At 32.4% G+C, this 21105-nt stretch overlaps 4 protein-coding genes across 4 annotated transcripts; 2 read left to right on the top strand and 2 right to left on the bottom strand.

The window, feature by feature from the left end:
• The first annotated feature begins 5831 nt into the window (after window positions 1-5831).
• LOC121114132 (vascular endothelial growth factor A) lies at window positions 5832-7643 on the top strand. The gene is made up of 5 exons (XM_040707994.2): window positions 5832-5991; window positions 6052-6163; window positions 6225-6710; window positions 7268-7452; window positions 7519-7643. Exons 1-5 carry the CDS (start codon window positions 5921-5923, stop codon window positions 7547-7549), a joined length of 885 nt encoding a protein of 294 aa, XP_040563928.1. The 5' UTR covers window positions 5832-5920; the 3' UTR covers window positions 7550-7643.
• Window positions 7479-8301, bottom strand: LOC121114133 (gametocyte-specific factor 1 homolog). Its single transcript, XM_040707995.2, has one exon. It carries the CDS (start codon window positions 8181-8183, stop codon window positions 7668-7670), a length of 516 nt encoding a protein of 171 aa, XP_040563929.1. The 5' UTR covers window positions 8184-8301; the 3' UTR covers window positions 7479-7667.
• Window positions 8302-8472: 171 nt separating this feature from the next.
• On the top strand, window positions 8473-12514 carry LOC121114134 (uncharacterized). The gene is made up of 4 exons (XM_040707996.2): window positions 8473-8892; window positions 8959-11581; window positions 11643-11858; window positions 11919-12514. Exons 1-4 carry the CDS (start codon window positions 8813-8815, stop codon window positions 12474-12476), a joined length of 3477 nt encoding a protein of 1158 aa, XP_040563930.1. The 5' UTR covers window positions 8473-8812; the 3' UTR covers window positions 12477-12514.
• Syx18 (syntaxin 18) lies at window positions 12502-13629 on the bottom strand. The gene is made up of 2 exons (XM_040707998.2): window positions 13195-13629; window positions 12502-13119 (listed from the first exon to the last, which is right to left on the bottom strand). Exons 1-2 carry the CDS (start codon window positions 13555-13557, stop codon window positions 12628-12630), a joined length of 855 nt encoding a protein of 284 aa, XP_040563932.1. The 5' UTR covers window positions 13558-13629; the 3' UTR covers window positions 12502-12627.
• Between the last annotated feature and the right edge of the window lie 7476 nt (window positions 13630-21105).

Below are 21105 nucleotides of genomic sequence, written 5' to 3'. Positions count from 1 at the left end.
TATATGTAATAAATAATTAGAGTGTTATTATTTAGTCTATTAAATGTCTTTTTGGTTTATGTATGGAATTCTAGAGACATGGAAGACTCACACTCTTTCCCCGCATTTTTTCCCTTCCACCTTGAGTGCTAATATTTGTACTTTCATTCAACTAGGTGAATCTTCTCTCTGATGTTAATCAAACTTTGTTATTGATTATGGGCATTGTTCATCATTAGTCATCATCTCATAAAGAGAAATATCTAATATCATCGGAGAACTAATAGTTAATTTTGAGAAGTTTTATAATTAATTAATTTGATTAAATGGGATCTTCAAATACTCTTTGACATCAGCTTTTCTCATTATAATAAGGATCGTATTATTATATATTATTATTATTATGAAGATCATGATACTAAATTTGATGCCATGTTATAGGTGTTTTTTAAAATAATGCCAGCTTGTTGTTGTTTACCTAGTTGTCGGACAGGGTATAAAAAAGAACCTAAGGATCCTACCGTTTCTCTTCAGTCCTTCCCACAAGAGGAATTCTTAAAAAGTGCCTGGCTTAGAGTCATACCTAGGAAAATTGATGGAGCTTAAGCACCTTTTAAGTATTCAAGAGTTTGTTCCCTCCATTTTCAAGATAAGAATTTTGTTACGGAGAGTCAAGATAATCGTCGGAAGAGTCGAAAGAAGCAGTTGACGTCTATGGATCCTAAACTCCAGAACCGTTATTAAAAACCGTCTGCTCTTCCAAGAATTTTCCCTAATCTTCCAAAATATTTATCTACGGAAAAACGTGAGAGTACAACAACGAAAGCTTCATCATCAGCAAGGCTTTTTGCTGAAAATTTTTGCCTTATCCAGGCGGAAGAAAAGTTATTAAAAATTGAACTTGTAGACAATTTTGAGGACTTATGTTCCAAATTGGTCATTGAACAACTTCCAGAAAATATATTTTCTAAGAGAACAGAGGACTGCATTTAACTTTACTGCTTGGAAGGTTCAACCAAAGCATTCCTTGAAATAAAATTCAATAGAAGTATTAAAAATATCAGATTGAATCCTAAAATGATTCAGCATATAACGATCGAAAAAACGATTACTTCCATAAACAAGCTTCAAAATATACTGGCCTATACGAAATCTCTAGTCTCTCCATCAATGCAAGAAATATTTTCTAATTCAGTTAATGATATGAATACGCTTCTTCAAAATTCGTCATTGTACATCAACTCTCAGCTACGAAAGAAAATAATGTTCATCTCTAAACAACTCGTCCTTCTAAAATCCAATCCAAACCTCAGACGTTTTTTTCCTACCTATTTAGCAACTTCTTTCGTTTGGCATAATACAATTCCTGCACTTTATAAACAGATGTCCACTGATAGGACAACTTTGCCATTACCAAACCACTTGAAAAACTCACATCGTCTTTTACTATGAATGTTGGACTATCTTCTTTATCTATACACTATTTATCTACAAGAGCCAAGTCACTGCCTGATAATGAGAAAATAGTTGTGATTTTGGTCTATGAAGTTTTTATTGCACAAAGAGTGGAGTTTTTTGGAGGAAGATTAACAGGTCAAAGTACAAAAACTTTACTTTTTTTTATGATTAAATCAACGGGTTCACTTTACCGGGATACCGTTGCACTTTATCCTATGGTTAACCTCAATTCCGAAACCCTTTATGACTTGTTCATACAGATAAACTCAGAGCTTTTGAATATTGGGTTTAATGTAGTAGCTGTTTCTATGAGCAATGCTACTCCTAACAGGAAATGTTACCTCAAGCATTTTTGTAATGGATCCTGGAAACCACAAATGCCAAAATCCAGCAACTTCAGATTCACCTCTCTTTCTTCTCTTTGATGTACTCATAATATCAAAAACTTGTATAACGGTTTCCAATGGAGAAAAATATTGAGATACCCTAATTTCGGTGATATTGACCTCTTATCCCCAAATTTTCAACATATCATTGACTTAGACGAAATGGAAGAGTATAAAAATGTCAAAAGCGGTGTATCCAACTCCTATTGAAAAAACTAACGTTTTACTGGCTGTCAGTATTGTCCATGAAATCACAGTTGCAGCTCTTCAGTATTACTCCTCAACGTACCCTGCATAGAAAGTTACTTGAAACTTTGTCTCCGTTGTAAGAAAGTATTGGAATATCGTAAAATGTAAGACCCCTTCTGCGGGAGTTCGAAAAAGGGATACTTCAAAGGAACCACTCAGCAAAAGACACGATAATTTTTAATATCTTTCGAAGTTCAATGCTTGTTTGATTCTATGGTAGGAAGAAACAAAAAATCACCAAATGGGACTTACAATGGAAACCTTTACAGCCTTGAAGCAAACTACAAGTTCAGCCATAATGCTTGCTCAACATCTACTTATGAACTGGGACTTTAGATACGTTCTTCTAGGTGAAGTACAAGGTGATTTTATAGAATCCAGATTCAGCTGCTAACGTCAGCTCTCAGGAGCAAACTATTATGTTTCAGTAAGACAAATACTTGACGCTGAGAAAAAATTTAGAATACTGCCACTTGCTTAATTTGATGGGCTTAATATGCAAGAAATAAGGAACATTCATTCAAGTGGATTTGAAATTCATGGTGTGGACATATACAAGTTCTAAACAATAATTTTAGCTTCAATCGAGGAAAAGGAGATTACTTATGAACTTGAAAGAAGTGACGAAGCTCTTCTTTATGTAATTTCTGGCTATATTGCACGTTCACAAACTTCAAGACGGAAATGGAATGATTGTTTCGACTTTCTTGTATCTTCAAAAGATTTCCCCTAGGTTACTATCAGTTAATCTGGTCTCGAAGAATATAAACATCAACTCTTGATGCAAATAGATAGAGGAAGTCTCTATTCTCCAAGAGACTTTTGTTTTAATATGATCATCAAAGTATTTGTTGTGTATCAAATTATAATAAGAAATAAACAATCAAGGTTTTCAATTTTTTCAATGCCAAAATTTAGGAAAACTATTTTCTACCTATTTTGTGAACTTTTTTATGACTTTGAGAACTAATTATGCTATAATTGTTCTTCTAATCATTCATTACAAAGTTTATTTTCTCGTTGTTCGATTCAATTACTTAATATTATGACAAAAAATTATAATAGAAATCTTAATAGGGACATTAATATAAGAAGATCGGCAACACAGACCTCAAAAAAATTGTAATAAAATTTAAAAAATTGTTAAGCTATCTTCCAATCAATAATAAAATTCTAGAATAATAATTAATCCTCTTATATTTAATAAATTTATCTCAGATCAGCAAAAAAATGTTTATACATTATTTACGCACACTACTTGGTTAATTGATACATCCTCCAACAAAAGAGTGTATAAAGAGGATCCCGTCCTTCCCTGAAGTGGCAACAGATAGTCGTGGATATGGGATCTTAGCAATATCTGGGTCTGAAGTAGGCTTGATGCTTCATTCGTGGAAGCTTGACCATGTCCTTCCAACGAAGAAGCAACTAATGGTCGTGGGATGGGATCCCAATTTTTTCAGGGATCGACTCTAACCCTCCTTTTGGGGACTCATGTCTATTGGATTGACGTTATGTGATAGTTAGACTCACTCAATCCAACGAAGCGTTTACTGAAAGCCCATGGGATAAAATTTTATTCTCGTCCGGAGGAGTGACGTTAGTTCGTTCCTTGCTCTGTGAGAGTCCGACTCTGTACATTAAACGAAGTGGATCATCTGAGTTTTGAGAGTTCGACTGTCAACCAAGAAAACGGCTACAGAGCGCCTTTAGTATCGAATATCAATCATTTTCTATAATGTTATGTCCTCTAGGACAACACAGAAGCCAGTGGTCCTGGAGAACAAGGATCCTCAGGTATAAAGACACACATCACTGATAAATTATAATAAGCAATAAACAGAGGGAAAAAAGTAGTCAGTACGAGAAGAATAATAAATAATAATAGTCTGTCTACTTCAATTCTGTAAAAGAGAAGAAGGAAAATTTAACCCTTAACGTGGAATAACAAAAAAAGAATGAGTCTTCCATGTCTCTAGAATTCCATGATTTCTCATATATTCAAAAAATATACAAAATACTGTCATGTGTACATATCATAATTTATAATAAAATATTAAAAATACTTGCAATGATGAGTGTCTTACAATCAGCCTTTCAAAAACACATAGTAAATATGCTGTAAGGCAAAATTATTTCATAATATTCAGTGAAAAAATGAAAATGGGACGCACACAATACTGTATACTATAAATTATAATATATATAGTAAATTATATGTATGGAAAGGATAGTTTAGTCTAGACATTAAATTAAGAAGCTCTCTCAAAGGGTAAACATTAAGATAATAAATACCCGGGGCTAGATAGGGCCTAAGTAATGAAGCTCCCGATAATCCCGGATCTTAGTAAATGTATAGTCTATAATGTTAATACTATTAATCAAGTAATCATCATTCAACCCTTCGAATCTCTTTTTTTTTCTTAATTTTCTACTAAAAATTTACATTGTATATATTGTACATCTTCCGCCAAAAAGATAAATCCTACTTTAACGGATTAGATGTTCCATCTAATCTATACTTTTGGTAATTTTTTTCAAATTGTCTTGTGGAAAAATGTTAAAAGTAATATCTGTATCCCTCTCCGATTGAAACATTTACTCTACGTAAGTTTTTTTAGTCAAAAACATTTTTATTTCAGTTCAAAAATGCTGTCTTGGTGGAAGATATATTAATTGTAGCACGTGACTTCACATAGATTTTCTGATGCTGTTGAAATATAAATGGAGTAATGTTGCACAAAGTCAATTAGGTCTTGCTATTTGATTTTTAACCAAAAAAAAATACACATCCCCTTAGATGAGGTTAATTGATTGGCCCTTGGTTCACCCCAGATATTAGTAGAACTCATTGGTTCTGTATTCCTAAATAATATATTAATTTCAAAATATGGTAACTCTAATCAGGGGGATATCGGGGACAGTTGAAATACTCTTTGTGTTTGGCTCAATTACTTCGAGCTTGTTTGACTTATATTCGTCAAATTTCAACACAGCATATCTTCATGCGTCTTGTATTGTTTAAATTTTTTACTAACCAATAGTTTTTTTCCACAAATTGCATTTAGGCAACTGATTTGAATTTATTTAGAAAATAAATTCTTGATTTTTTTAGAAAATATATTTAATTTCACAGTAGCTATAAGAAAAATTTAACTAGGGCTTGCGTGGCCATATTTGGATCTTAGTTCAAAAGTTTGCAAGTTTTATTATATAATTTATGTTATGTATATTGTACAAGTTGGAAGATTGTACGAGTTACAATTTGTGCGCATTATTTAATTACGTTATCAATCATTCTAATTAGTAGTTACTAATCATTAATTGACACTATCGTTTCATTTTGATCTATTAAAATTACTTATATTTATCGTATATTTACAAGTAGTGACACTCTTGAATAGTCACTTCGATAGTAATAATCTTGAAATTTACAGATCATGCATATTCTGTTGTTAGGAGGGTTTTTGCGGTACTCTATCTCAAGTTAATAATATTTAATTTTGATATATTTTGCTTAAAATACTTTTAAAAAATATTATATATCATACCATTTTACTAACTACTTTGCAGATCTTGAATAGTCATGGGATTATCTGGAACAAAAACTCCGTGATAAATGAGGGAGCACGTCTATATAATATGTATGTAATTGCAATAAAATTGGTAAAATGTTTCATCTTAAAATGACAACAATATTTTTTTTTTTTTTTTTTACAATGCGCTAATTATGAGTCTATTTCCTTCTAGTTTATCATGTATACAAGTAATGCTTCTGAAACGATCTTTACCCCGCAGTATGTATATGTTAGTATTCACACAGTTGCAAATAAAAACAACAGTCAAAAATGATCATTATATCTATAGTGCTATTACTTTTGAGCCTAAAAAATATCCAAGGAAGTCAAGGGTCTTTCTAGTTAATATTATAGTCCTTTTGTTTACTAAATGTTCTCTATTCATTAATTTTATATTCCAGTCCATCAGAATTATCTAATGAATTTCAAAACCCTACTCCGCGTCCTTTCCTGGAATTTGGTAACGGTGCCAATACGACAATGACATCCCTTACAGATGAAGATGATTCCATTGTAATGAATTATAAGAAAAAACAATTCAAAAAGCTTTATAATTGAAATTATTTCACTTTAGACAACTTTATCATTAAAAGGAGCGCTATTTTTGAATAGAATGCGGGGCCTTCCTCTGAACGTTTTATTTAGAGCAATCCGTGGAGACTTGAAATTATCTCATCAAGAGCCAAGAAATGAGTTAGTCAGATCTGGAGTTCAAGTAGTGAGTACAGAAGGCGACAAATCTCAGAATTGGCATTCCATGTTATCGTCTAAAAAAAAACCTCAAATTGCGAAGCCAGCCTTCTGTGAGACCGAACTAACTACAATAGAGTTGGACATTGAAAAAAAGGATCCCAACTCCTTTTACTATCCAACTTGTGTTCGAGTTGAGCGATGTAATGGATGTTGCTCCCACAACTTACTTTCATGTCAGGCCAAGGAAAGTGGAACAATCGATATCACAATTATGCGTGCGAATCAAAGGACCAATTCAGTGGAATATTTAAAAATCCCAGTCATTCAACATAAAACCTGCTCTTGTGACTGTATTGTGAAGGAAGAAGTGAGTAGTAGTAGCTCTCCACCCCCCCCCCCAACCCCTCAATGATGAATATTTTATATGGTACCAAATTACAGGGGAAATTAACGAACTCACTTTTAAAAGAGATAATTTTTAAGAAAAAAATGTGAATTTATCCTCTAATTAAGTGCAAGAAAAGGACCCCGCACATTTATCTTTGCCCAGGCCTGCTCACGCTAAAACCTATCATTTGCAAGGTTGCATCAAAAAATATTCTTAAGGGGTGCCAAATCAAAAGATGTGAAATTTATTTTCTGATAAAATACTAAATTCCTCTTATAAAGAGGTAAATTTTGGAATTTTTAAGTAGACGCTTGTAAATACGTAGCGTAGGTGCATTACTTATAATTTACAAGTGGCCTCTTATGCAAAAATCGTACGACTTAATCAATGATGAGTAGACCCTATGTTTGAAGCCTGATACTAAATTTTGTATTACTTAACAAGCTATTTTTTATTAATATATTATTTAAGTAAGCATTATAGGACTTTTTAACGTAACTGGGACAAACTCTTAGTGGACTAATTAATATTTTCAGGACTGTTTATCAAATCAAGTGTACAAAAGAAGTGACTGTCGCTGTGCATGTAAAGCTACAGATACAGAGAAGTTAGAATGCATATCCCAGGGGAATCGAATATGGAATCCACATAAATGCTTCTGCCAATGCTTAGTTGTATTCGAATGCACCACGGGTCAAAGTTTTGACATGAAGTCCTGCAAGTAAGTTCCTCAAGATATTCAACATATTTATATTAGTTACTATATATACTCCTTTATTCTTTTTAGTTGTAAAGATCGACATGACTTTAAAAATTGAGAACACAGATTGTACTGAAGACAAAAATGAAAATAAATGTAAACTTAACTATTACATTAATCATTTAAGACAAAAATCTAATTTTCTAAATGAACTACCCAGCCTAAGAGATCCTTATTTATTCTCCTTGATGTCTAAGGGACACCATTGTAGACTTTTTCATTTCTTCTTTTTCTTTGATGGATGTAAGTCGATCAATTTCTTTTTCTCGAAATGCCTTTTTTTCACTTTTGGTCAAATTCCTGGGAAGGAGAGGAACGTCTTGTTTGAGGCATTTCTCCATGGGGTCATACGACTTCGTCACGAGCTCGCTCTCCCAATCCTCTCCGTCGTGGAAGTATTCTTGAGTGGAAGAGGGTTTGGGAAGAGAAGACTGAAAGAGCGAGCAAGTCTCATAATTTTGACTACGAGGATAAATCATTTTCTCCGTATTTTCCCGTGAGGAGCAGGAGGACACATGAGCACTGTAGGCCTCTTTTCGTAAGTAGTGTGTGGAGTTGAAGGGACAGACCTTTAAATCCACGTCTTTGTAGGAACGTTTGCAGCGTACTAAATGATATTGAAGTCGCGAAGGTATTATTTGATGAGCCGGGTTGTAGGGGCACTCCACAGTTTCTTCCTCCTCCATGTTCATTATTTTCGAATCCTAACTTCAAACTTGGTTTCACAGTAGGTCAATCCAAAAAAAGGTAGCACCAGCAGGAACCGGATTAAACATTTAAATCATGAACCTGTAAAGTAAGGCATTAACTTGCGGATTACAATTCCATATAAATATTTGAAAACTCAAATGATTTAAAGAGTTAATTTTTATCTGAAACACAGAAAAAAAAGTTGTATAACGTTTATTAACCCTGTAACCACCCTCCCCCAAAAAAAAAAAAAAAAAAAATCAATTTAAGGATTTCTTTTTGTAACTTCTTAGGCCACCAAAATGGACGATATAAAAATCATATGAAAACGCTCTATATTGTACCACTGATTCATTATAAACATGTTTAAAAAAAAAATAATAATAACAAAAATATAACCTCTGACGTCATCGCTAAAGTTGTAAGCACCAAATAGTTAATATACGATTTGAATTTTATTATCACGTGGAGTGTAAATCTGGAGTCAATACTCATTCATTGTCATTGATAATGATTGAAACCAGCGTCGCCAATGGCATCAAGTTCCGGCTGAAAGGTTCCGCTCTGACTTTTGATGAAAAATTGAAATTATGTCGGAGGGTTCTTGTCACAGAGCCTTTAAAAGTACACCATGGTCTCGTACTTCATTGGATTTTTCGAACTTTGGAACGAAAAGAATTTGCTCCATGATGAACAGGGGGATAGGCGAAAGTAAGAGACTCGTGTTGTTATGTATATTTACTTATTTAAAATATACTTTTTTTATAACAAAAATAGATCTTTATGGTGTCTTTTGGAAGTGGTTACGGATCTGGAAGAGCATTTGTCAAAAATGGGTGGGATATCTGCAGAAATGCTAATCAATATCGTCATTCCTACAGAGGATAAAGAAGTCAATGAGAAGATGTGGATTTTATTATCTACATGCATCGAGTCCGAGTATTTGTTTCTAAATTTATCTAAAAATACCCACGTTTTTACTAAAGTGATATCCTTACTCATTGACCAATTTGCGTCCAAAATCCCATGTAAGAAAAGTCTTGAAGCCCTTCTCCTCAGACTCCCAGAAAACGATAATTCTAACAAAGGAGACATTGATGGCATGATCATCTCTTTATCGCAAGGCTTAGATCTCTCAAATCATCTCAGAAAGTTTCTAACCCAAAACTTTTACCCTCAAAAGTTCCTCGAGGATTGGACTGAATTTCTTAATTTACTTTTTGAAGTCCAGGATAAAAAACCTCCCATTACAATTTGTGAAAAAATGAGTATCCTCAAGGATCCACGTCTTCAATTGGGGATATTTCTTCCTCGACTTTTTCGAAGTCTAAATGATAAGATGTCAACGGTGGATGCATGTAGGACTTTTGTATTTTTTTCATATATCCTTGGATTTTCTCCTTTAAATCTTATACAAAAAAATTCCCTTTGGCTTGTGTCTTCTAAACAACTTATGGAAGGGAAAAGAGCTTCCAACAAGGCCAAGTTTACTTTTTTGATTGGAATGGTTGAAGGTCTACAGGAAAAAGAAGATAAGGGTTGGAAAGTAGAAATATTTGGTGATACGACGTTTCTAAAGTGGGTACAATATCTGGTGAAGGACTTGATTCTTCAATTAGATAACTATGTAGAGGTTATCTCCAAGCTTTTAAAGATGAATCCTGTCATTATCGAGCCATTAGTTGGAACTTATAGCTGCTCTTTACTATTCAATGAATTAAAAGACTTTTCGGCAGAATTCTCATTGTTAGTTGATATTTACTCCAAACTCCGCCTTATTCCAAAATTGATGGCTAAAATCTTAATCTACCTTGCTCAACATCCTGAAGTAGGAGCAGATTTCGACAAAAAAGCGATAAGTTCAGCTACTTGGAATAAACTCGGTACCGAATTTCAAGGTCTCGTTTTTGGACAATGCTTGGAACTCTGGAAAACATTTAATTATCATTTGGACGATAATAAACCAAACTCAATAGCTTTTTTGGATATCGTCATGGATTTATTCCTTTCCAACTGTCGTTTGGTTGATTTTTCCGTCCCTGAAAATGTGTTTCCGAAAGTTTTTGAGCTTATTAAAAAGACTTCATTATATATTGATAAACTTCCCAGGTCTAAAGGCTCTCTAATTGACTTGTCACTCTTACTAAAGAACGTGAGAGGGGTTGAATATTTATCAATTTTAAGCGATCCTCCCAACAATGTTCTTCAAAAAATAAAATGGTATGAAAGTCATCAGCAAAATATCAGCTTAACTTTTCAAGATGTCAAAGATCTTCCCTTTGAGCATTTTTCATTTATTACACCGCATCTTGATGGAAATGAAATGAGAAAACTTGCTGAGCACTATGTAGTAAATCCACATCCTGATCAAAACATTGATGAGGATCAGAAACTCCAGTCTTCGATTATAGACTTTTTAGAAACACAAATATCAACCGTTTTATCTCTCAATAGAAACCGCTCAACCGATGTGATTGAAGAACTGAATTCTCTTTTGCAGGGCAACAATAGCTTTCCGAAGTGTAAAGCTGAATCTAAGGCTATCGAAGAACTTTTGATTTCCTATTTACAATTGCCACTAGAATATTTAGAGGAACGTCTAAGTGAGCAAGTGCTTTCATTTTGTATTTGTCTCCTATTGAGAACAAAAGAAGTCCATTCCTCTTATCTTTTTCACATCATATCAAGATGTATGTTTACGATGAAACATTTAAAAAAATTTAAAACGTTGGATGTTGGACTGATCCTTGTTAAATTAGCTCCTATTCCTTGTGAAGGAAAGTGGAAAAAAACAGCTATTCAATACATTATTAAATATTCCTTGCGCAGTCTGAAAAATTTATCTGATTTGGAGTTGCATATAGATGAATTTACCAAGATGTTCAATCTCGAAAGCAATGAATTAGAAATTTCAGCATTGCTACTCTCAGAATTAAGTAAAAAGTTATTATCCTCCTCTGAGGCATCTAATACGACCTACGTTCTCTCTAAAAAACTCTTCGATTCCATGGCAAAATGTAACTTCGATAGAATTTCTAAGTTGAACAATGAAGAACAAGAATCAATTTACCTTCTTTTAACTGGTACTTCGGGAACGTTGAAAGTTCTTCATGGTAATAAGAAAAGTCTTTCTCTATGGACGAATCATGTGGAGAAATTATTTTATTTTTGCATTGACGATTCAAACGTTACTCAAAATACGACAATCGATTTTTTGACGTGTCTTTGCAACGAGTATATAATATTTAAGAAGGCAATTGATGTTCCTAGTATATGGAATAAGTTGAAGAAAAAGATCCAATTTTCTCTCCACGAAAAGACTTTATTGGAGTCTTTATTTCAAATTCCTGACAAAGATGTTGTTCATGAATTACTCTCTGATATTTTATCCATGTCAATGGTAACAACTCCACTATTATTAAATATTTTTATTTCCATGTAACTCTTTTTCTTTTGTTTAGAAAAATGAAAACATTGAGGAATTTTGTGGCTGTATTGGGATGTGGCAAATCCTTGTTCAACTTAAGAAAATTCCCTCAGAGATTCTGTCTACACGAGAAGAATATATTAAACGAATGCTTAATTTCTATCATGATCTTGTGATATCTGATAAACTATCGTACCAAGCAATAATGAAAGTTTTGGAGCTAGAAATTGCTTTATTCTACAATGATAAGGTTAGTTGCAATCGTAATGGGTATTTATATATTTAATCCGACCCAATCTTTTGTTTATAGCCTGTGGTACATGAGGATGTTGAAGCTTCTTGTTTAATAACGCCTCTTAGAGTCAATTTTAAAACATATACAGAGAACGAACACTTCTTTGATCTTTGGAACGCTGTTTATGAACTTATGTATCTCGTCCTGCAACGCAGGAGCACTCTAATTATCACCCGTATTCCAATTGTATTAGACATAGTAAGAAACATGGTGGAATCACTCATGAAAAGCTCCGATCAGTCCATTAAAGAGCTTGAGGAACCTGTCCTAGAAAAGTTATCTCTTTGTACACGTCGACTTGAAAGGCTCTTAGAGTCATTTGGCCGGAACAGAGATGACTTTTCTCGAGTTACTCCTTATTTGGTGGCAGATATTCTTTCCGGATTTCAGAACTTTAAGATTCATACAGAAATTAGATCCAATATTGTAAACGGACTTCACTGGCTATTCAAACTTGGTGATAAACATTCATTGGCATTTTTAGCATCTTCTCTTCCTCTGGGATTAACGGAAATGTTTAAACAATTACATGATGATTATATCAAGAACTACAAGTTCAGTGGAAAGATTTGAATTTTTCATAAACGTAAACGAAATATAACATATAAAAATATATTCATAATTTGAATGTGCCATTATAATTTAAATAAGTTAATAAGTACTGAAATAATTAATTATTGAATGGTGAAGAGCTATATTTTATACGCCATATCATCAATTGAGCTTATGGATTATACCAATCAAGGAATAAAAGAGAAAAGGAAAGAACTAATAAGGAGAAAAGTATGTATACACGAATGGACGCCTTATTCTGTATTGCCTTTCTTAGTTCTTCATTTCCATCCTTAATGTTTTCAGATGCAGCAAGAGCATTCCGAGACACGAGATCAATATCATCCTTTTGTTCAAGGATTTTTTCCGAAAAGAGTTCTTGGAGCTCTGCAATTTTTACCACCTTGTTTTCAATGGACTGAACTTCAGTCTGTGTTTTCCGTAGTTCCTCATACATTGTGGCATTTTCCTTTTGAAAAAGTTGAATCTCATCTGGAGATAACTCTTCCTCAAGGTACTCTTCATCCTCTGCATATCCGGTTTCATTATTATGAGGATCTGGACTAAATAAGCTTGAACCGTCATGCAAACGGCTCATTTCTCTGGTCATTCCCATGCTTTCTAATCTGATTTCCTTTTGCTTTGTAAAATTCTTAGAGACGTCCTATTTGAAAATTGAAAAAAAAAAAAAAAAAACATTAGAAATCTAAACTATCAATTATATACATTTATTAAATGCCTTAAGTTTCTTATCCAAGACTTCACCCACTCCCAGGAAATGTGTCTTCACTTGAGACCCTATATTTGAAGTATTATCTACATCTTTTTTAAGCTTAGTGATGAGTAATTTTGTAGTACGGAGGAGCGATAGTGCTCCATTTTCGATCTCATCACGTTCCTCACTGGACAGATCGCTCATATTTTCTTCCTTCAAAAACCGATCTACTTTGTTGATATCTCCAAGAATACTCCGTGCTTGGACAGAAAAAGTATGAGGAGGCTTTCTGGGTTTTAATATCCTATCTTTATCTAGAGGTTCAATTCCTGGCCTACGACTAATATCCGATAGGCAGGATCGGAATTGCTCAGTAATATCCACCATGACTAAAATATGTTACTTTACATTAATATTTTTATTCTAGCAGTTGCACTGATCGGAGAGTGATGACGACATTCATCTAAAGAAAATAAAATATATTCGGACAACTTTGTAAAAATGAGCTACTCCCAACCTCTTAAATCATTTTACGTATATGATAATTGATAGCCCAATGACTACTAAATATACATGGACTTAAACCAAAATATAACTTGTGCATTAGGGGGTCCACTCTTAAAGCTATGTATTAGTATAAATAAGTCTGAATATCACTCATTTTATCAACATTTTAGTAAGATAAAATATAAATTAGATAAAAGTATGAAAAATACTCGATATATGGACCTCAAGCAATGCACTTAAATTCACCGCTTATTAAGAAATAATAAATCATACAATCAGATATCATTAAATAAATATATATTTCAAAGCCAAATTAATATCATATCAATATTATTTCTTCTCAGATCTCAACTTCTTTGCCATATCTGAAATACTTTTTTTTGCTGTCTTTACATACATGTCCCTTTCGGTTTTCATGAATAAACTTATTAATTTGTTGAGTAAAATTTTTGCTCATGATATTAAATAACTTAAATACACCTTACCTCATGTATTTTTCGAACGGATGACCACATTGTCGGCCAACCAAAAAACTTGACACATTTTTTAAGTACTGAATGAAGCTTTAAAAAAAGAGATTTCGTGGGTTTGAATGATTTAAAAGCATTATTTTATGATCAATGGATTGAAAAATATATACATAAAATTTCCAGGATTCCTGAATCAGTATAAATAGTTCGTCTGATGGTTATATTAAATATTCTCTTGATAAATTTCTGAAAAAATCCTTATGTAGTTCAAGGGTGTGGTTATCAATTTCGTCAAACAGAGATAGCATTGAAAGATTACTTTCCGAGTTGTCCTCTTCACTTATTTAGTAAAGTTTAGAAAAGTAACATTTAGCTATAGAATAAATAGATTTTGCACAATATCCTGAAATGTCAAATAGTATTCCTGAGTCAGGATGCGCTGGAATGACATTGGCACTTAACTTTTCCAGAAGAAGATCTGCAGTAGTAAAAGATCATCCTTAAATTTCTAAACAAAATGTTCAGGAATGTCGACCAATCTCATTTTGCTAAACTTGATAAGTTAAGATAGTCGTACAGATTTTCTGTTTCAAGGAACTGTCTCACACTTGTGTAATAGTTGCATCCACTACTATATCGATACAAACCAAAAAATCTCTCCAATGGGTCTGAGTGAATTTGTCCAGTTAAAATATAAATACAACTTTAATTGAAAATTAAATATTGAGTCAAGTCCATCATAGCAGAAGTTGTTTGGATTAATGTGAAAAATGTCTCTGCACTAAAACAATTTTATAATTTTATTGTAATATAGTAGTCATTGCCCATTGGATAGCCATAGGACATGAATAGTAGACATTAACTAAGTTGACTGTTTTAATGTCATATTTTATTGAACCCGTAGATATACATTTGTAATTATATAGACTAAGACTAGGGGCAATTAGGGTAATTCTCTCGTGTCTAGACACTCAGAACCTCGCATACTTAGGGATACTGATAGCATGGTTGATTTAGAGGGGCCTTTATTAAATCAAGGTTTCGATTCTAAGATAATTAATATAATTTTTTTCTGATAATCGTTCCTCAACTAAGAGGACTTACACATCGTAGTTTTAAACATTTTTATAAGTTTTATTTAAGAGAGGGGTTATCTCCCTTTAACGTGTTAGGGAATGTGGTAATGAATTACTAAGCATCACATCCCACGTCTTCCTATAGGGCCCTTTCAACAATAAAAGCGGTTTCAATAAAGAATCAACTAAGGCCGGAGGTGTTATCATCAGATAAGTTGTTGACCAGATTCTTGTAAGGTTCATTCAATTTAAATCCTCCGTTACTCCTACGTGGAATGTTAAAATGTTCCTTAACAAATATAAAGATTCAAGGTATCTTGGTGGTTTTATTATATGAAATACTGGTAAAAAAGACCCTCACTTTAATAGGTTTGGCGATTTTAGCTAGAGCTAGTTCTTTAACTTTATTTAGTTCGAGCTATAGAATAGATAGCGATTTTCTATTTTTTGCTATATCTAGTAATTCATGGATAGGATCGATCAAAATCTTGAATATTATACATGAGCATATAGATCCTCAGCTTTAACTCAGTAAGCCTATTGTGATCATATAAACATGGCAATTATCTTAAATCAATGGTAGATTAAACTAATCCTCTTAATTTGAAAATATGAAGTACTATCTCTCTATACATAATAAAATTTGTCTGTGTCTTTTAAGGGTGCTCACGCCATTGAGCCTAGGAGTTTAAAACTTTGCATGAGTCCCTCTTTTGAGTCTGGTTAGACTAAAACTGGGGTGTCGATTTTCGAAGGAAGGGGATCATATAAGGGGGCCTATTCTATACCCGAAACACAAAAATTGTTTTTTGGAGAACAAGGAAACTAGATAGAGGGTTGAATTATAAATCAAAAAGTGACTGACGTCTCAAAAACAACTCTACGAGTAAGAATGTTTTCCAAATTTATTCAAATCAAAAAAGTTCTGGGCAAACAAAAAAGAAATCGATTAAAATTGCACTTTCGTTTTTTTTTCAGGTCCAAAAAAATGGATTTTCAATGGAATATTGGATTTGTAGACATAATAGAGTTTATAGAAATTTGTCCGAAGATTCGTTGGAAACAACTTCGACCCATAAAAATTGATGTTTAAGTGAAATATCTGTCACTTTCATAATAGTTTTTTATGATTTTTTTTTCCTTTTTTCATCAAATTTTATTTTTCAATTTTTAATAAGAAACTAGTGTTGGTTTGCAGGCGTTTCCCTGCATATTATGAAATTAAAATTAATTATAAAATTAGCATTTTGAAAGCAACGTTTGTAAGGATTTCTTTCTTCTTTTTAAAGGGCATTCGATCAAATTACGCAGCGGAGCAAAAAAAGTTCATCAAATTAAAAATAAGAATCCCCTTCCCAAAAAATATATATATATATAATCCTACGGATCCCTCTGGTAAAATTCTTCGAATTATTCTTGCTACATCATGTTAGTTTGTATCTTTGCACACAAGAGATTATAAGATTCAGGGAAGAAATTCAAGTAGAACTGTTGTTCCCTCAATTTCAGTATTATTACCAAAAATCCTTTGTGTTATTCTTTCTTCTTTTCTACCCCTGACAATCTCCTTTAAAAAAGTGTGCAAAATTTTATATGAAGTAGTTCTTTGTTAGTCAAAAAAAAATTCGTTTTTAGAAACAGGCTATTTTTTGGGCACCATGGCGTTGAAGACTTAAAATTGTTACCAAAGCCATCTTTTGAGCCTTAAGACAATCCATCAATTAGTTTGGGCGTGATTTCCGGACAAACGCACAAAAAAATTTGTATTTTATTATGTAGATGCCGCAAAACGATGTATCTTGGACATAAAATTTGAAACTTCACAAATAATGTATAGAATTATCAAAATCCCGAATATTTTATTACATAATTTTTTCAATATTTGCAAAAATGAACTAGTTATCGAGGGTTATTTTTTCGACAACAATATTTTCCATAACTTATTTTATATTGCAAGTACAAAAAAAAGATATTGGTAGGTTTGTGTTCCTCTTTACAATGCCAGTAAATGCTATTAACTACCTCAAATTATAGCAAAATAGTTTTTTCAATTTTCTTCTCGAATTTCGATTTGGGAGTTTTTTGATTAAAATAAAATATGGACTTTTCATTTTTTCATCCATATATGTTTGTTTGTATGTTATTTGAAGCTTATAACAGCAATTTTTAAGTTCATATAATATAATAAATAATATACATGCGCTCTATTATAATCCCTGTAAGGATACCCTAACGCTTGCCCGAGCAACACCGGTTAACCATTTGCTAGTGTTTTATATTCTTCAAAGATTATCATAGATAAGTTTAAACAGTTTATAGTATTATCTTCCATAGTCAATTTCGATTTCTTCATAGTTAATTTTCTTTATTATTAATTCTTTACATTGGGTTGAATAATTCACAAATTTGTACTAAATTAACACTTGTATTGTGGTGCTTTAATACGTAAATTTTTAATTCCGGAAAGTTTTATATTGAAAAATTAAAGATAATAGAATATACGTATGTTCAAATGCATTCAGATCTGCCTAGTGTGATCATTTGAACACAGCCTTTTTATCGGGCAAAGAACGTCCATTTTTGGAAAAATCATTTTTTTTCTTATTTATATTCATAGCGAAATTAAAAAGTTTTCTTCAAAAATCATAAGCATATATCTCTGCGTCAATGGTTTTAAGATCTATCAGGAGTAGCTATCTAAAATTATTTATTAAATTTACAATATAATGGTGTTTACGTCGAATCAAAATCAAAAAAGGGCTGTAGCCTCCCCTTCCAAAAAATATTAAGGAATTATTGCTTTTTACAAGATTTTTTTTTTTTTTTTGGTTAATGGGGCAAAAAAATTAATTTTTTATAATTAGCTATGGATTTTTGATTTTTTTTTTTTTCAAATTAAATTTAATATTTGAAACTTTTTCCCAAAAAATTTAATACTAAAAAATTTCAAGAACCAAGCATATAAAAAATATATGCTGATATTTTATAAGAATTAGATAGAGTTGAAAATATTGGCAATAATACAGTAGTTTCTCTCGTTACCCTTTTTTAAGAGGTGTGTTGGTCAATAAGTTTGGAGGATAAAGAGTATTGTTTTGAGACTTGAGTAGTTACCATGCTTCAGTAACACACAAAATGCCACAAATTGTTTAGAACATTTTCGGGTATATTCGAATTAAATGTATTTCCATGCAGTTCACAACTTTTTATCCTCCTTCGGCTTCTATAATTATTAATTAACACTTATTAGTAATGAGTTAAACTCAAGCTTAATAGAAATACAAGGTTAGACCATCATGTAATCGGGTTTTCTAGAATTTTCAATTGATGTATCGTTAAGGTTGTGGAAATCGTGTTTTGTGCAAGTGCGCCCGCAAATACAACTTCAACTATCTGGTTCCTCTGTTTTCTTTCGGACATAAACAAACCTTTATTCATAAGTCATACCTGATGGACGATGGGTAATTTCGAACATACTTATAAAGATAAATAAATTATGATTTTTTTAACATTACAACTTATCTGAAAGGTTACTACAAATAGAAGCTCCCTTCACCAAAATATAGCTTTATATAGCTTTACTTGGTACTATTTAATCAAAATAATACAATCAAGAAAATGTCTAAATGTTAGTTATAATTTATTGTATGATACAAATAGTATTAAACATTAATTGTCATAATATAAAACTTTGGTCACGAATATCAATATACAAGGTGGATCTAATCATCGTTAGGCCTGAGGTACAAGTATATAACTTCTATTTGAAAGAATATTCAAGGATGACGTCTAACAAATTGACCGGAGTCCGCGAGTATAGAAGCACAATTAAGATTATTTGATTATGAAAATTAAATATGTGAAGTATTTTTTTGTTTCGGCGAAAAAAATCGGATTATTAATTATGTTCTATGACTAGGTATGTTACATAATGTTGATTGGCGGAGAGGAAAAATCTTGAAGGAGGCGTATTCGGAAGTCCAAAAGTATTTTGGAGATCCCCGTAGAAATGCTGGATATATATATTACTTAAAGAAATCAATTTGACGTCATTAATATTTAATGTATATAATTTTTTTAATCTTTCCCCAAGTTTTTTTTTTATCCGTTCTTTTGTTTAATCGCACCATTCGCTGGAAAAGAAGTCATCTTAAGATAGTCTTCAAAATTACAAACAACGTGTAATGGATCAAATAAAAGTTACAATGGACTGTAAAACGTTTATTTACTTAGTAATTTGTAAAGTGTTTTTTTTAATCTGTTTTTTATTAGCACCTTCAATCTTTCATTCCTGGGCAATATGACAGTACTTAGTCTTAATTTCAAGCTCTCCTTTTCTTCTATGACTATCATTAATTGTCTAGAGAGCGTGGGGAGATATTCAGTACTCTATAATTCATGAAAAATAATTCAATTCTCTTGATGTTTAAGACAGTTGTGTTGTTTTATTGAAATATCATAATTTATTAAATCACAGATTTTGGTGTAGATTATAACATAGACAGTACGAAAAAAAGGCGTGAAATTTCGATGATAAATTGGTCATAACTTCCTTAATATTGAAGCTAGAGACATGATTTTGGTATCAAAAAGTATTTTTTACCATTATCTATTAGATAAAATATGTTTAAAAGGGGAGGAAAGGTAGAATTTGAATTTATTAGTAATAAACCTACTAAGACTCTGGTAAGTTTTCTTTATTTCATTCAAACAAAATATTAAATATAAGAAAACATAGATAGTTAAATGTGTTGATTTAACCATAAATAGATGGAACAATAGAAATTAATATGTGGAGTTAAATAAAGAAAGGATACAAATCCCCAATCTTGTAAAGATAATTTAAAAATATATATATATTTGTATATTTTAATATTGTATATATGAACATATCAGGAAAATGAGAGATTCACAAGGAAAAGTTTAACTTGTTGAAAAATTATTCAATCTAAATGCATGTTTATAACAGGAACCCGCATCCCTTGACCACTGTAGAAATTCAGTCAGATAACGATAACATCGTCCAAAGATAGACACACCCTCAGCCCTATGAACCAGACAATCTGCTTCCTCGGCCTAATAGGCTAACATGTGAATTCAAAAAAGATAAATACGGGCGCCGATTTCAAAAATAATGGCATAATACCTTCCCAGGGCTCGAATGGGATGGAGAGACTAATAAAGGAAATGGTGCGGCAATCTGCCCCACTTGCCGGCAAGTTGAACTGCAAAATGTTCCCTGCAGTGCCAAATGTGGAGAAAGCTTCAGCAAAGATGGTTTCAGAAACTGGAAAAAAGCTACCAATACATTCCTGAAACACGACAAGTGTGATGGCCATCGACTGTTGAGCTACAAGGTGAGCAAACTCTTGCAGGGTGATAATGTTGCGAGAAGGCTTGACACCAAAGCGCAGAAGAAAGAAAACAAAACACCCAGTATCTACTAACAATAATAACTACGTTGAAGTACTTGGCGAAGTAAGGAGAAGCCATCAGAGAACACAGTGATCGGAACAGTAATTTCATGTCAGTACTTCAAGTTTTTTTTTGTACAGAAGTAAAATGATTGGATAGATGGATCGAAAGGAAGTATTCTCGGACATCACATCAAATAGAAGAAGAAATTCTTCATATGATGTATTTAAAAGTAATGCACCAGCTAGCTGCAGAAATAAATGCAATGCCTTTTGCTATACTAGGAGATGAAACTGCCGATGTTTCAAGAATAGAACAGGTCTTCATCCATATTGGGTCTGCATCGGATAACTTGGTACTTGAAGCAAACATCATATGGACCAATGCAATGCAGAATCGATTTTCAAGACAATAAAGGATGCCTTGACGAGGTACAATCTCCCACTGAGCCTTTTTCATGCAGCATT

Source organism: Lepeophtheirus salmonis, chromosome 3, assembly GCF_016086655.4.
Source record: "Lepeophtheirus salmonis chromosome 3, UVic_Lsal_1.4, whole genome shotgun sequence".
NCBI classification, from domain to species: domain Eukaryota; kingdom Metazoa; phylum Arthropoda; class Copepoda; order Siphonostomatoida; family Caligidae; genus Lepeophtheirus; species Lepeophtheirus salmonis.
The sequence above is the reverse complement of the archived record's forward strand: the minus strand, read 5'-3'. Positions and strand labels throughout refer to the sequence as shown.

Coding starts and splice junctions, on each gene's coding strand:
- LOC121114133 (XM_040707995.2), bottom strand. CDS start 8,183: ATGAACATGGAGGAGGAAGAAACTGTGGAGTGCCCCTACAACCCGGCT.
- LOC121114132 (XM_040707994.2), top strand. CDS start 5,921: ATGATCATTATATCTATAGTGCTATTACTTTTGAGCCTAAAAAATATC. Junction 6,164..6,224: donor CAGATGAAGATGATTCCATT/GTAATGAATTAT, acceptor ATTTCACTTTAG/ACAACTTTATCATTAAAAGG. Junction 6,711..7,267: donor ACTGTATTGTGAAGGAAGAA/GTGAGTAGTAGT, acceptor TAATATTTTCAG/GACTGTTTATCAAATCAAGT.
- Syx18 (XM_040707998.2), bottom strand. CDS start 13,557: ATGGTGGATATTACTGAGCAATTCCGATCCTGCCTATCGGATATTAGT. Junction 13,120..13,194: donor TCTTGGATAAGAAACTTAAG/GCATTTAATAAA, acceptor ATTTTCAAATAG/GACGTCTCTAAGAATTTTAC.
- LOC121114134 (XM_040707996.2), top strand. CDS start 8,813: ATGGTCTCGTACTTCATTGGATTTTTCGAACTTTGGAACGAAAAGAAT. Junction 8,893..8,958: donor GAACAGGGGGATAGGCGAAA/GTAAGAGACTCG, acceptor TAACAAAAATAG/ATCTTTATGGTGTCTTTTGG. Junction 11,859..11,918: donor CTTTATTCTACAATGATAAG/GTTAGTTGCAAT, acceptor TTTTGTTTATAG/CCTGTGGTACATGAGGATGT.